The sequence below is a fragment of the Dendrobates tinctorius genome, unplaced genomic scaffold, assembly GCF_039654945.1.
Source record: "Dendrobates tinctorius isolate UK_male_01 unplaced genomic scaffold, ASM3965494v1 ptg000133l, whole genome shotgun sequence".
In the NCBI taxonomy this organism is placed as follows: Eukaryota; Metazoa; Chordata; class Amphibia; order Anura; family Dendrobatidae; genus Dendrobates; species Dendrobates tinctorius.
Genome location: NW_027361801.1, coordinates 47,180,260 through 47,194,136, shown reverse-complemented (window position 1 = coordinate 47,194,136; position 13,877 = coordinate 47,180,260). Strand labels below are relative to the sequence as shown.

The 13,877-nt window shown below is 42.9% G+C and overlaps 1 protein-coding gene and 1 long non-coding RNA gene across 3 annotated transcripts in view; one reads left to right on the top strand and one right to left on the bottom strand.

Moving 5' to 3' along the window:
- The window catches only part of RNF128 (ring finger protein 128), a 349,513-nt gene that overhangs the window by 298,407 nt on the left and 37,229 nt on the right, over window positions 1-13,877 (top strand). For both annotated transcript variants that reach the window (XM_073543624.1, XM_073543623.1), the window contains exon 3: window positions 13,578-13,649. In XM_073543624.1, the coding sequence (XP_073399725.1) occupies window positions 13,578-13,649 (72 nt within the window). The remainder of the gene's footprint in view (window positions 1-13,577; window positions 13,650-13,877) is intronic.
- Window positions 1-13,877, bottom strand: part of LOC141048165 (uncharacterized) — a 100,629-nt gene that overhangs the window by 70,521 nt on the left and 16,231 nt on the right. The gene's annotated exons all lie outside the window — the stretch shown is intronic.

Genomic DNA, 13,877 nt, shown 5'->3' with positions numbered 1-13,877 from the left:
CCCATGACGAGTTTTCTCACCCACAGCCGTCTCTGCAGACTTCCATCTTCTCCGGTCTTCTGCACCAATTCTCCACACGATGCCGTAAAGATAGAAGTGTCATTATAATGCTCCTAAATACAAATATCTGCAATACACTGTCGCCTCACACTATTCCCCTCCCTCCTCATACTGTCTCCTCTAACATCCCACCTGTTCACCATACTGTCTCCTCATATATTTACCCCCTCACTCTCTATACTGCCTGCTCACACATACCCCTGACTCCCCATACTGTGTCTGCACACATCCCATCACCCTCACTCCCCATACTGTGTCCACTTACATTTTTCCCATCGCTACTCATACTGTGTCCACATACATTTACCCGTTCGCACCCCATACTGTCTGCACCCATCCCGCAAACTGTTTCCTCATACATGCCTCGGCACACAATTTATTAAATATAATGCTCAACTTTATAAGACTAAAGCAATTCTGATAAAGTTATTTCAATGCATACATGCTGATACAAAGAAAGTACCTCAGATTACCACCACAGAGCTAAACAATACTGTTTTATCTCTGTGGTGGTAATCTGAGGTACTTTCTTTGTATCAGCATATATGTATTGAAATACCTTTATCAGAATTGCTTTAGTCTTATAAAGTTGAGCATTATATTTAATAAATTTTGTGTGCCGAGGTTTTTCTACTGTACAATATGTCTTTTAACTCTGAGCACCTAAATTGGCAGTAAGCACCCCGTTCTCTACAGTATTCCTCATACATGCCCTCATACATACTCTTCATTTTGTGTCCTCAAATCTCCCCCCACACATTAAATCCCATCCCCACTCCAAATCCCCCCACATTAAGAATCCCCATCTCCACTCATTAACCCCCCCATCTCCACTCATTAACTCCCCCTCATCTCCCATCTTCGGTGGTTCTTCAGCTCCACAGTGGAGCACACTTACCACCTCCACCAGCGTTTGCTCTGGGCGCCGGGGAGTGACGTCGGCAGCGTGATCACATGACCTGATCATGCTGCTGACGTCGCTCTGACCCCGCGGTCACAAGCTTCAATTGTACTGGCGTCTGTGTAGACGCCAGTACAATTGCTTCCTGGGAGCCGGCGCGGCCTCCTTCTCTGCTGTCGGAGAGAACAGCCGACTCAAAGGACGGGGAGCGGCAGAAGGCAGCCGCCCGGGGGGAGACACTGCGGACCACTGCATTAGGCGGCCGTGGCCCGGCTGCCCCCCCCCCTGGATACGCCTCTGCCAACAGGTCATGTTTTCAGGATTTCCCTTGTATTGTACAGGTGATGCAATTATCACCTGGGCAACACTAAGGAAATCCTGAAAACATCACCTGTTGGAGGGCCTTGAGGACTGAAGTTGGGGAACCCTGGTCTAACAGACAATTTAGCACAGATCTCCTACTCTTGTGAAGTGCTATCCGCTCCAGTTCTCGTATTGTCTGCTGATGGAGGGCATGGTCGCCAACTTGACTTTATTTTTTCTGGACGGCTTATCAAAAAGTCAGACAGACAATATTTTTTACAGACACTTTTAGAAAACCATAATTAACTATGATGATTTTATTTCTATAGCGCCTACATATTCCACAGCACTTTACATTATACAGGGAATTTGTACAGACAATAGACATTACAGCATAACAATAAACACATAGCTCAAAACAGATATCAAGAGGAATGAGGGCCCTGCTCCAAGCATACGATCTATGAGAAGAAAGGGGAGACACAAAAGGTAGATGGTAGCACTAGCAATTGCTTTCATTGTTGGGACCAGCCATAGTGTAGAAATTGGGTGTTCATGTAATGCTGCATGAACTGGTTATCAGCCTAAGTATGTAACAGTACAGACACAGAGGGCTATTAAATGCATAAAGCATGTGAGAACATGATGCGAGGAACCTGGTTATGGTAAAAATTTTGAGTGAGCAACACAGGGATAGTTAGGTTAATGCGTTGAGGCGGTAGGCCTGTCTGAACAAATGTGCTTTTAAGGCACGCTTAAAACTGTGGGGATTAATCGTATTAACCTAATAGAGATTGGAGACTAATCATATTGACCTGGGAAGTGCATTCCAAAGAATTGGGGCAGCAGGTGAAAAGTCTTGGAAACTGGAGTGGGAGTTTCTGATTATTGAGGATGTTAACCTCAGGTCATCAGCAGAATGGAGGGCACAGATAGGGTGGAAGGCTGAGACAAGGGAGGAGATGTAGGGTGGTGCTGAGCCATGGAGTGCTTTGTGGGTGAGGGTAATAAGATTGTACTGGATTCTGGAGTGGATGGGTAACCAGTGTAATGACTGGCCCAAGGTAGATGCATCGGTGTAATGACTAGTGAGGAATATGATCCTGGCTGCAGCAAACAAGAGAGATTGGAGAGGGGAGCGTTTGGCAAGAGGGAGACCGATTAGTAGAGAGTTACAATAGTCCAGACGAGAATAAATAAGAGAAACAGTAAGTTTTTGCAGTGTCAAAAGTAAGAGGGACAAATTCTAGAAGTGTTTTTGAGGTACAGATAACAAGAGCGAGCCAGTGATCGTATGTGGGGGACAAAGGAAAGCTCGGAGTCAAGTATGACCCTCAAGACAGTGGGCATGTTGCTGGGGAGTAATATTGGAACCACACACAGAAATGGCAATGTCAGGCATAGGTAGGTTAGAGGGAGGAAACACGAGGAGTTCAGTTTTTGACAGGTACAGTTTCAGATAGAGGGAGGACATGATGTTAGAGACAGTGGTAAGACAATCACTCTTGTTTTCTAAAAAGGCAGGCGTGATATTGGGAGAAGTGTATAATTGGGTGTCGTCAGCATAGAGATGGTACTGGAAACCAAATCTACTTATTTGGCCAATAGGGGCAGTATACAAAGAAGAGAAGGGGGGCCTAGAACCAATCCTTGAGGAACCCCAACAGTAAGTGGAAGATGAGAGGAATAGGAGCCAGAAAAAGATAGTGAAGGAGCGGTCAGAGAGATAGGAGAACCAGGAGAGAACGGTGGCATTATAAGTGCTTCGTGTCTCTACAGCCCATGGTTCTAATATGATGACTTTATTTTGATTGTAAGTTTACACCGAATGCATCTAGTCTGTCGCTTTAGCTTCAAAAAAAATAACTGACTCAATTTAATTTATTTTTTTTCGGACAGTGCAAAAAAGTGACCTATTTTTACGGACTATTCTGAGAATTTCTGGACGGTTGACAACCCTGATGGAGGGACATGTCACCAGTACTGTCCACCCTCCTCCAATTGAAAAACACTGAGCTGGTTTGCAGTTGGAGGAGACATGGTGGTCTGGTTTGGTGATGTTCCTTCACCAGCAGCCATACTGAGAGCAAGGCAACTTTGCCGTCTGTGAGAAAGCTGCCACTAACCAGTGCAAGGTATGAACTTGTATTTTCTAGTAAGTGCCATAAATGTCCCCAACACATGTTCAAATAGAAACAGTGAACATCCCCTCTAATAAATTCTTACCAAGCAGAAAAAATTTTTCTTTAAAGGAGTTGTCCAAATTGAGTGAGAACTGGAAGCTCTCATGATTCCAGGTACTCTTGCTGTGAGCAAGCAGTCAGGGTGGTCTCGCGACCCCTTGTCTGTGATTTGCATGTTTGCGGTTATGTGACGACTAAACTCATTCCGATTCTCTCAGTGGAAGTCAATTGAGAGAAGCCGGATTTGTGTAGTCGGCACGGGACCACCATTCGCTCACACCAAGGAATTGTGACCGCAGGCAAATTACACGCTGTTAACGTTCTACAGTCACATATAGTGAAGACACTACAGACTTCTGTTCCAAGCCTGGCTAACTCCTGTAACCTATTGACATTTTGCATGGATTATTTGTAAAACCCATTAAAGACCAGTGCGATTTTTATTTTTCTTGGTGATATTTCTTTGAGTCATTTATAGCTAAGGATACTTTATAACAATTTTTGTCTGGAGCAACGTGACCTCATATCACGTGTATTAATTACGCATGTAAATTGACTACTGTATAATACAATAAATATTTATAACTTCTATTTAAGTTACGTCTTATCTTTTTATTGTGAGACTTGGCTTACTATAGGAGCCAGAGCAGATTGAGACAGTTGAAACTAGAATTCCTACTTCGTACCATTCTGATCTGGATACCTATAGCCGGGCCTCTGGGAGGAATGGTGTCCACCCAACAATGTATACACCTGAGAAACCAGTCAGTCCTGATGATGGCATCTAATCTTAGATACAGTTGAAGAGGTGATATGTTTGATGTTTTTGTCTCGTGTCACAACACCCATATACAGCGTAATGAATGCAGGCGCAACCTTTTGTGATGTACAGTAGGTGCTGAACTAAAAAAAAATGGGGAAAACCAGACTTAACTTCTTTACTCCGTCCTGTTGTTCTCAATTTCCTCATACTCTGTACTTTCACCCTTGTACAACAGAATGCTAATAAAGCGAATTCTAATCTCATATTGTGCAATCTACTTTATGCCAGAAGAAGAATCAAAAAGTTTGTACTTTACACCTCACTAACCGGGAAGAAGTACTACAAGTCAATAGAACTAAAGGGGTGACAAAAGTAGAATTTTGCCAAGGAGGCATTTAGGAAGGGCTGTACTATACTGCAACTTTCCTTGTAGGTGTCTGTTCTAGGTATTCAAGTGGGCGCCATTGATTGCCTGGAGCAGACAAAACTTGAGACTACCACAATCTTAATATTTAATACTATATATAGACTTTGCACGCGACCGTCTATTAGAATAATTTTAAGTTCCAATTTTAGAGTATTTTCTGATGCTACTTGGGAACTATTTGAATTGCAACTTTGTAACTTTGCAAACTATATATTTTTGCCATGTGGCAACACTGTATCAAATAAATGTATTGCATGTGTCTTTTTTTTTTTTTTTTTTTTTTTTTTTTTATATTTCTCTTCCTCATGCCTGGGGGGGGGGAAATGAGAAATTTCCAGCTTTTGCTACCCATGAAATGCAACACTGATGGAATGTTTGTTTTTTCCTTTAACACATAGATGCATATTCCAGCCATGAAAACTCTGATCGAACACTTGCAATAACACAGAAATTTGTATGAGGTATTATGCAATCAACTGAGAAAGGAAACTCTTACATGGCCAAGTCCATTCCTTTGCCATTCCTGAAGCCTTTGCCACTCCAGTTCTATTCCCCTGCTTTGTGCTGTCACCTCTTACTTGACTGGCAGCTCCTGTGCTGTGTGACTTCAGGCAAATGAGCCATCAATCTAGCAGGAGGAGGCAGCACTGGATGGAGAATAGAGCTGGAGTGGCAGAGGCCTCAGATCTACCGTAGTCCTTCAGATTCATTTGCATATCAATTCAAACACTGATTTCTCAGTAATGGAGGAATGGACTGGCCATGTAAAGGTATTGCTGGACTTTACATGAGTTCCATGCACATATAAATGTGGGAAGGATGAACTCGCACTGACAGATTCCATTTTGAACATTAGTTACCACATTTCAGATTCTTTATATATTTTATTTGCCAGTAATTTGTGTGCAGTGTTTGTACTGATAAGTCCTTGGTAAATGTCGATAATTTGCCCATATCTATGAAGCAATATTGAATGTGTCGCCCGGAGACAGCTCTGTCTACAAGTACTGCTTAACCCCTCCTGTGTGAGGAACAAACCTGCTATCTGTCTGCGTTTGTAGGGTAGCTAGCCAGCTGATATGGTCATACACCTGCACAGCTGATTGATTTCTAAAGTGAGTGACTGGCACAGCTATCTCTGCACGCTCTTTTGCGCTTGTGGAATTTGACCATTTGTACAGATCCATATAGACACCTAGTTTGCACAGCTAAATATACATATGTCTATCTTAATTGTTTGGTTTAATTTTGGTCCTTTTTAAAAATGTATTATGGATAAATGCATTACTTTTTTTGTATTACTATTTATTTAATTGCTACACCCACTATTTTTAGTGCTTGCTGATGCCTAATTTGCCCATACAATTTGAATGTCATGCTAGACTATGGGCGCTTATCTGATCCCTCGAACTAGGGGTGCCCTACTCTATCCCTATCCCCAGGATTACCCTGGAAGGTGGAGACGCTGGGGTCATGTATCTTGCTATGCTCCGATCTTAACCCTTATCTGTTCAATCCCCCACTCAGGGAGGTGGGAAGCCAAAGTGTATAGCATTAAGGCCCCGTCACACACAGCGATCTCGCTAGTGAGAGCGCTGATTTTGTGACGCCACAGCGATCTTGCCAGCAAGATTGCTGTGTGTGATGGGGATCAGCGACTGCCCCCCCCCCCCCCCTGCAGGGTATCGTTGATCGTGCTCGATTGTCCTGGGCCATTTTTTTGATCGCTGGTCTCCCGCTGGCCAGCACGCATCGCTGCATGTGGCAGCGAGAGACCAGTTTCCAAGGTAAACAGCGGGTATCCAGGAGCTGCGCAGCTCTTAGATACCTGATGTTTACCTTGGAAACCAGCGTGTACGCCGGTTTCCAAGGTAAACAGCGGGTATCCAAGAGCCGCGGCTCCTGGATACCCGATGTTCACATTAGAAACCAGCTTGCTCGCTGGTCCTGATCGCTGGAGGAGCTGTCTAACGATGTCCCAGCGATCCCATCCATGTCGGATCATTGGTGGGATCGCTGGGACATCGTTATGTGTAACGGGGCCTTTACATTAAACAGTCAGACAAAAGACCAGGATAAAAAAACTATTCACGAAACAGAGTGGAAGAGATGGTAGACATAGGTAGGAGAAAGCAAATGGGTGAGGATAAGGATAAGCACTCAAACCAACTTCAGGCAGCAACACCCAGAACAACTCTCCAAATGCCAACTCCAAACCAGGCAGAATGAACTATCACTGGCAAGGTCCAAAGCAAGGAGGAGGGTTCTTATTCCTGCTGGAAGCAACAAACTCAAAACAGCTGATACCACCTGTGAAGAAACCAGATTATATCTTAATTACCCAGATGACTATGTTGAGCAAGCCAAGAAGAATTTACTTTTTATCTGTATGTTGGCTTTTGGACTTGAGTGTTGATTTCTGATTGGTCAAGAAAACAGACTTTTGTTTGTATGAACCTGGAATATTGACTTGTAAGCTGATATTTGATATAACATAGTGTGCTCTTATCCTTGAAGTGTGAAGTCTACTGATATATGCTAATTGTACATTGTCTAGCCTGGATAGTTTGATTTGTAAAACAGAGGAGGAAAGTCTATGCAAATAGATTAGCATATTCAAACAAGTCAACTTGGTCTTCACCATTTTCCCCTTATCTGTGAGGGTGGACTGAAGCACACAGGTTAAATCTAAAAATAGGTTACATGCTACTATATAAAGCGATCCTTTTTCTTCCCGTCAGGATGACTCTTCAGGATCTCCGCTTAAAGTAATATGGACACGGCTGGTAGAACACAGGACTGCTTCATTGACCATCACTGAAACCCCAGAGACATCTTAAAGAATTCTAGTTGGGACAATCGGTTCACCTTGCCACATACCTCACTGCTTTGCTAGCTTCCTAAGCTCGTTGTTACCACCTCACTGTGGGGGCCTGCCAAAAGTGGAGAGCCACTGGTGGGGGTATGCGACCCTGGAAGCAGTTCTATTCAAGGCGAGTCAGCGGAAGGCTGAGACTCTATAACTTGCACCATCTTGGGTATTTGCTGGGACTGTTCTGCATGCCATTGTGTGTTGTGGTTTACCAAAGTATAGCCACACTGTTTTACCCTTACCCTGTGTTGTTTGAGTAGTGGTCTGCCCATGAGGATAGAGAGCGGGTGTTGAGTGGTTTTGAGCCCTGGTCCATGCAGTCTTGCTAAAGACAGCCGGGTCAGCAGGTGAGAACACCCACTGACCCACATGTCTTCACACCACCCAAGACTGAGAGCTCCAGGAATCCAACTAAACAGCTTTACCTCTGCAGTGCCAGAACTGCTAACAGAACGGTGAAGCGGTTCTAACTACCGCAGGTGTATTTATCACCAGATGCTGCGATTATCTGACCCCATGCTGTCCCTGTATCCCCATGACAGTTATTCCAGTTGATTTTGCCCATTTAGGCCCCCTATAACTTATAACTTCCCCCAATGATAATGTGCGAACTGGAAAACATTTGATTTGGGATAATAATTCTTGGGTATTGATCTGCTCGTAGTTAGTTCATGATCTTGTTAATGTGTGCATTAGACATTCAGCTTATTGTCCTACAGAGTTCAGTATTAAAGCAATGTATAGTTGCTTTTTCTGGTGGCTGCAGTCAGACTAAACATTACATTTTAAAATCTTTGGGTCCAATAATTGAAAGTATTTACGCCAGTGTTCTGGCATAAAATACTTTCATGTGGCGTTTTCACGCCAGTCCTGGGCACCTTTGCCAAAATGGGCAGAAAATTGGTAGGATGGGAAGTGGCTAAGATTGATGATCTAATTTAATAAATGTGTGTGTGTGTGTGTGTTTGTTTTTTTTTTGGGGGGTTTTTTTTTCCAGTAACGTACTCTAGTTCCTGACTGGAGTACTATTTCTAGCACTAATGCAAGACAGTTAATGAATTGGGCACATCTCTTAAGTAGCATGCGCCTCCTACTGGGTTAGGAACATTGTACTCCAACAAACCCATCCATTAAGATTGGTGTGCCCGATGCTGTTCTTAATGAATCGGCTCCTCTGTGTATGCTTGGTGCTTTCCATCAGAAGAACGGAGTTCTCACTCCATTTGATATTTTAAGACCTCATTGGGAATAGGATTTTCAACTTGGTGTTACAAGGTGATTTTACTGAAAAATGCAACAAATCCACAAAATATCACTGAAAAATGCAATGGGGACGGAAGATAAGTTATTTGTATTCAAGGATGCTGATAGTAAGCTAAACTGTAGAACCCACATAGTCAGGATATACCCAGCAGTGAACCTGACTTGGTAAAATGATTTCCATAGCTTTCAGATTACCTTTTTAGTGTCCATAGTTTTCTGGTATCAACACGTGAAAGGGCACACCTGAACAAGAGTTGCCCATTACCATATTTTCCATGTTGGAGTGTCTGCTACTAAAGCGAAGAGTAAAGGCCCCTTTACATTTAGTGATGCACCAGCGATCCCAACCACAATACGACTCGGTCAGGATCGCTGGTGCATCGCTAAATGGTCGCTAGTGAGCTGCCAAACAGGCAGATCTCACTAGTGATGCAGCAGCGGTTGCTCTTACCTTTCAGACGCGGCGAGGGTGACCGTCTTCCACCTGCGTCAATGGCTCGCTCGTCGGCGCCAGCAAGAAGCCGACGACGAGAAATGGACCATGCCGATCTCGCGCGATCAGCGATAGCCAGCGGGGGAGCCGGTCGGAGGTGAGTATCACATGTAGCGATATCACTAGCGATATCTCTGCTGCGTCACAAAATCAGTGCCGCTTTAGCGATATCGCGATGTGTAAAGGGCCCTTAAGAATGATCCCTGCTACAACTGGAGGAAGCTGTACATTCATGCACATATACCTGTGTAATACACACTGAACTTGGCAAATGTACCTGAAATACAGGTATTCTAATGCCGTTTAAGTGGTTTTACTTGGTGTCACCTGGATTATCAGCTGGGAAAACAATGAAAAGTGTAGAGATTGATGTCAGACTGTGGCAATAAACAAGATGTGGTAGAAAGGTGCACTTCTACTAGACGAGTTTTGTGAATGAGAGTTCCTTGGGACTAATTGGGTTTGATTGGGTGATAATCTTTCAAGATCATCACCCAATATAAAACAAAAATGCTCATTCATTACGTGAAATGATCTTTTGGATAACTTAAAAGATCATTGAATTCTCGACAGTGCATCGTTCTGTGTAAATGTGATCTGTGCTGACAAGTTCATTGGCAGCCTAAAGGACTGTACGATATATTGCTGATCATTCTGTGCGCTTATTAAATGACCCCCATTTGGCAAACATGTATCGATCGACAGTCATTGAATGCCATCGGTTGGGTAGTATACTTTTTTTTTTTTTTTTTTTTTTTTTTTTTTTTTTAGAATTCAGTATATTAGAATGTCCAAGGCACCATAACGCTTTCTATGGAGAGAAAGTACTGCACATATGAGTTATCACTATTTGTAAAACAATACACGTGGTGCTCAGCAAGATAAGTATTCGAAGGCCATGTTGCAAGTATGAGGGGGGAAAAAAGCGGCACTTGCCATTTCTTTGAAAAAATTCAGTCCTTTATTTCATCTTCAGACAAATAAGCGGCGGGTGGCAGGCAGGGGGTACAGGGATATGTGCAAGACTGACAACAGCCGTTTCACACTGGACACGTTGCTTCTACTCTTTTTAAATTAAGGCCCATATTAAATCACTGTATAGTGCTGGTTGATTATTTAGTGAATGCTCATTAACCTGACAGTCATACACATTTTGGTTCATACTGACAGTTTAAGTTGTTCAACCCAGCCATTTGTGTTCAGCAGTGCAAGTCAAAATATAAAGGATTTTTCTGGGTATTGTGACAGGGTCACTGGTGCCCTATGTGTCGTAAAGGTTGTTAACCTGCGTGATGTGAAACCCATAGGGTGCCCTCCAGCATGATATGTGCTAAGAGTAAAACCATCGTTTCCAGGTTCTGGGTTTCGGTGAGTAGGTAAGAGATGAGCGTGGACACTTACTCACCATATCTCCACCTCAAGAGTGTGGTTGGAAGAAGTTAAATGTCCAGCCAGGGTGTGTTTGTGTTTGTGTGTTTTTTTTTTTTTGTTTGTTTTTTTTCCCCCCTCATTTCAGATATTGAGGAAAAACCTGCATATGTGTCTTTTTATATAGCGTATGTAAACTTCTGGTTTCAACTGTATGTGTTTCTCTTCTTTTTACTCTATAAAAACCCCTAAGCGAGTGGTGACAACTTAATTTCTGGGACCAGTCAGCATCCCATTTTATTAATGTTTGTGAAGGAAAATTCTAAAATTTGTAAAATAACTTACAAATTTATGGAAGATTATTATTATTATTTTTTTTTTTTTTTTTTTTTTTATTGTTGCTCTAGGCTTCCTTCCTCTTCCCCATTCCGCAAATTGGCTGCTATTCTTAGTTACAAAAAAAATGTATGTCACGTCTGGGGATGAAGAAATGTAACTTGAAGCTTTGTCCCAAAGCAAAATCCATAACTGGGCTCTCCCCATCAATTTGTGTTTGGGCGAAGGGTTTCTTTTGAGCCACCTCAGGCTATGTGCACAAGGTGCATTTTTGTGGTGTTTTTCTGCTCTGAAATGGGCTAAACGTGCTATGGAATGCTTATGCCAGCTAATTCAATGACCATCCTGAAGTGTTGTGCACATGATCAGTAATTTGCTCTACCCGACTGCAATACACTGACAGGAGGTAATCGCTTCCGCAGTGTATAGCATTGAGCTGCCATGATAGCGCTCACTGGAGTTCATCTGATCACCTCCGGTGCTCTCAAGGCACCACCGCTTCATGAGCACTTTCTCACCACAGCTCAGTGCTATACATTACAGGAGCAATTACCTACTGTTTCGACGTATCAGTCTGTCTTTGAGAACAGTCACATCAGTCATCAGGATCATCGTGGGACATTATGGATTATCTTCTCTGTGGACAAGTGAGGAATATTGTGGTTTATTGCAGGAGACACTGGCATCAGTGGATTAGGCATTCGGTGAGTATGGTTTAATTTGTATTCAATAAAGGACTGTCATTATTTCAAATAAAGGACTTTATTCTGGGTATGTGTTTTTTATAATGTCACTATGGGGTTAGTAATTGGGGGGACGTCTCAGACATTTTTTCTATTACTAACCTGTGGTCTTGATGTCACCTGACAATACAAAGGTGACATCAACCTCGCTAGCCATCACCCCACTTGCCACCGCTACAGGGCAAGTAGAAAGAGCGAGGCTAAGCGCCAGATTTGGTGCATCTTATAGATGAACTTTTTCTGGGAAAGCTGAGAGCTGATGGCTTTTAGTCTGGGAGGGGGCCAATATCCATGACCCCTTCCTAGGCTATTAATATCCGCCTGCAGCTGCCTGACTAGCCTTTGCTGGTAAGTTATTATAGGGAGACCCTATATCAATTTTTTTTCATATGGTGTTCCCCTGTAAGCTAGCTAGTAAAGGTTAAGCAAATAGCTGTGAGGTGATATTAATGGCCTGTGAACCTTTATTGCTATTGTCTCCTTCACAGAATATTAACATCAGCCATCGGTTTTCCCTCTGCTGGTTATGAAAATTTATGCAGGAGTCCATGCATTTTTATTTTCTTTTTTTCTTTACATTAAAGGGCATGTCACACTAAGAGATATCGCTAGCAATATCGCTATAACTAGTGACGTTATAGCGATATTGCTAGCGATATCGCTATGTCTGATACTTACCTACGACCCGCTCCCCCGCTGGTTATCGCTGATCGCGCGAGAATGTCCTGGACTGTTTCTCGTCGTCTGCTTCCTGCAGCGCTTCCTGCTGTGAAGACTAGCGACGCGTGGAGCCGGGCGGGAGGACGCAGGATCGCCTGGTGTGACAGGTAAGTAGCGATCCCCGTCCCCAGCGATGTCGCTAGTGAGATCTGCCTGTGTGGCAGCTCACTAGCGACCACTTAGCGATGTACCAGCGATCCTGACCGCGTCATATCGCTGGTCGGGATCGCTGGTACATCGCTAAGTGTGACAGTACCTTAAGAGTTGCTGTTAGGCTGTAACCAATGTAGGTTCATTCTGTTAACACTCCTACATAGCCTGGTGACACTGTGTGTGACACTGCAGACACCAAGCACTAATCCCATTACTCTGATGCTACTGCATCAGAATGAAAAAGGTGGTAAACCAAGAAATTACTTTGCATAGTTTTACTCTGCAAAACTATATTTAAAATAAAGCCTTTATTGATGTACAAAAACGCATGCAAAAAAAGCGGCAAAACATGCATTTTTGCTACCAAGAGACGCAGAATCCTCGCAGAAATTTCTGCAAGAAAACACTCAATGTGTGCACATAGCCATAGACTCAAACCTCAAGTGCAATAGCAGCTTCTTTCCTTCCTATAGATAGTCCTGGTGCTTTGTTGGTACACATGTAATATGGAAATATAATGTTGATCAAATTGCGCCAAGCATATAACATAGAAATGCCCAAATTTTCCTTTGAATTTGACATTTAACAATGTTCTTCAATTATTTTTGTATATTTGAGGGCGCTGCTTATTAAGTATGTCATTATTCCAGACAAGTTGTATTGATAAGCTGTTCCTAAATTCCTAGGAAGATTAAAGATGTTTGGTACTCCAAGTTACTTTCACTCCCAATCCAAAGAATATCCTTCTGAGATGATAAAATTAGAGATTTTCCATTGCAGATTTCATCTAACCATAAAAGCTTAGTAATATGTGTAACCTTTCTCCTCGGACATAAGGCACCATTCAATGCTCCTACATTACAACAACCCTATGTTATGTTGTGTAGATAGAGAAGATGCTTGTGTGTGTTCTCTACCATCTTGGATGTACAGACTTTTGTCGGTTTGCAATGTTCAGCTCAATTTTTAACTACTATGCTTTATTCTTACAGAGAAAACTGAAAGACGAAGCAAAGAATGCAATTGGAAGACTGGAGCTGCGCACCATCAAACAAGGAGATAAGGTAATGGTGGTTGCATGAACTTCCAGTGTCATGGGAAAATGTCATTAATAGAGTTGAGCGACTTTTGTTTTTTTAGGGTCGCGTTTCGTTTCGTGAAACCCGACTTTTCCAAAAGTCGGGTCGAGCAAGATCGTCCGATTATAGGGAAAAGTCGGGGTCGTCCCGAAACACGAAACCCAATGTAAGTCAATGGGGAATAAAAGTCGGCAGTGAGAGGAGGACAGGAAA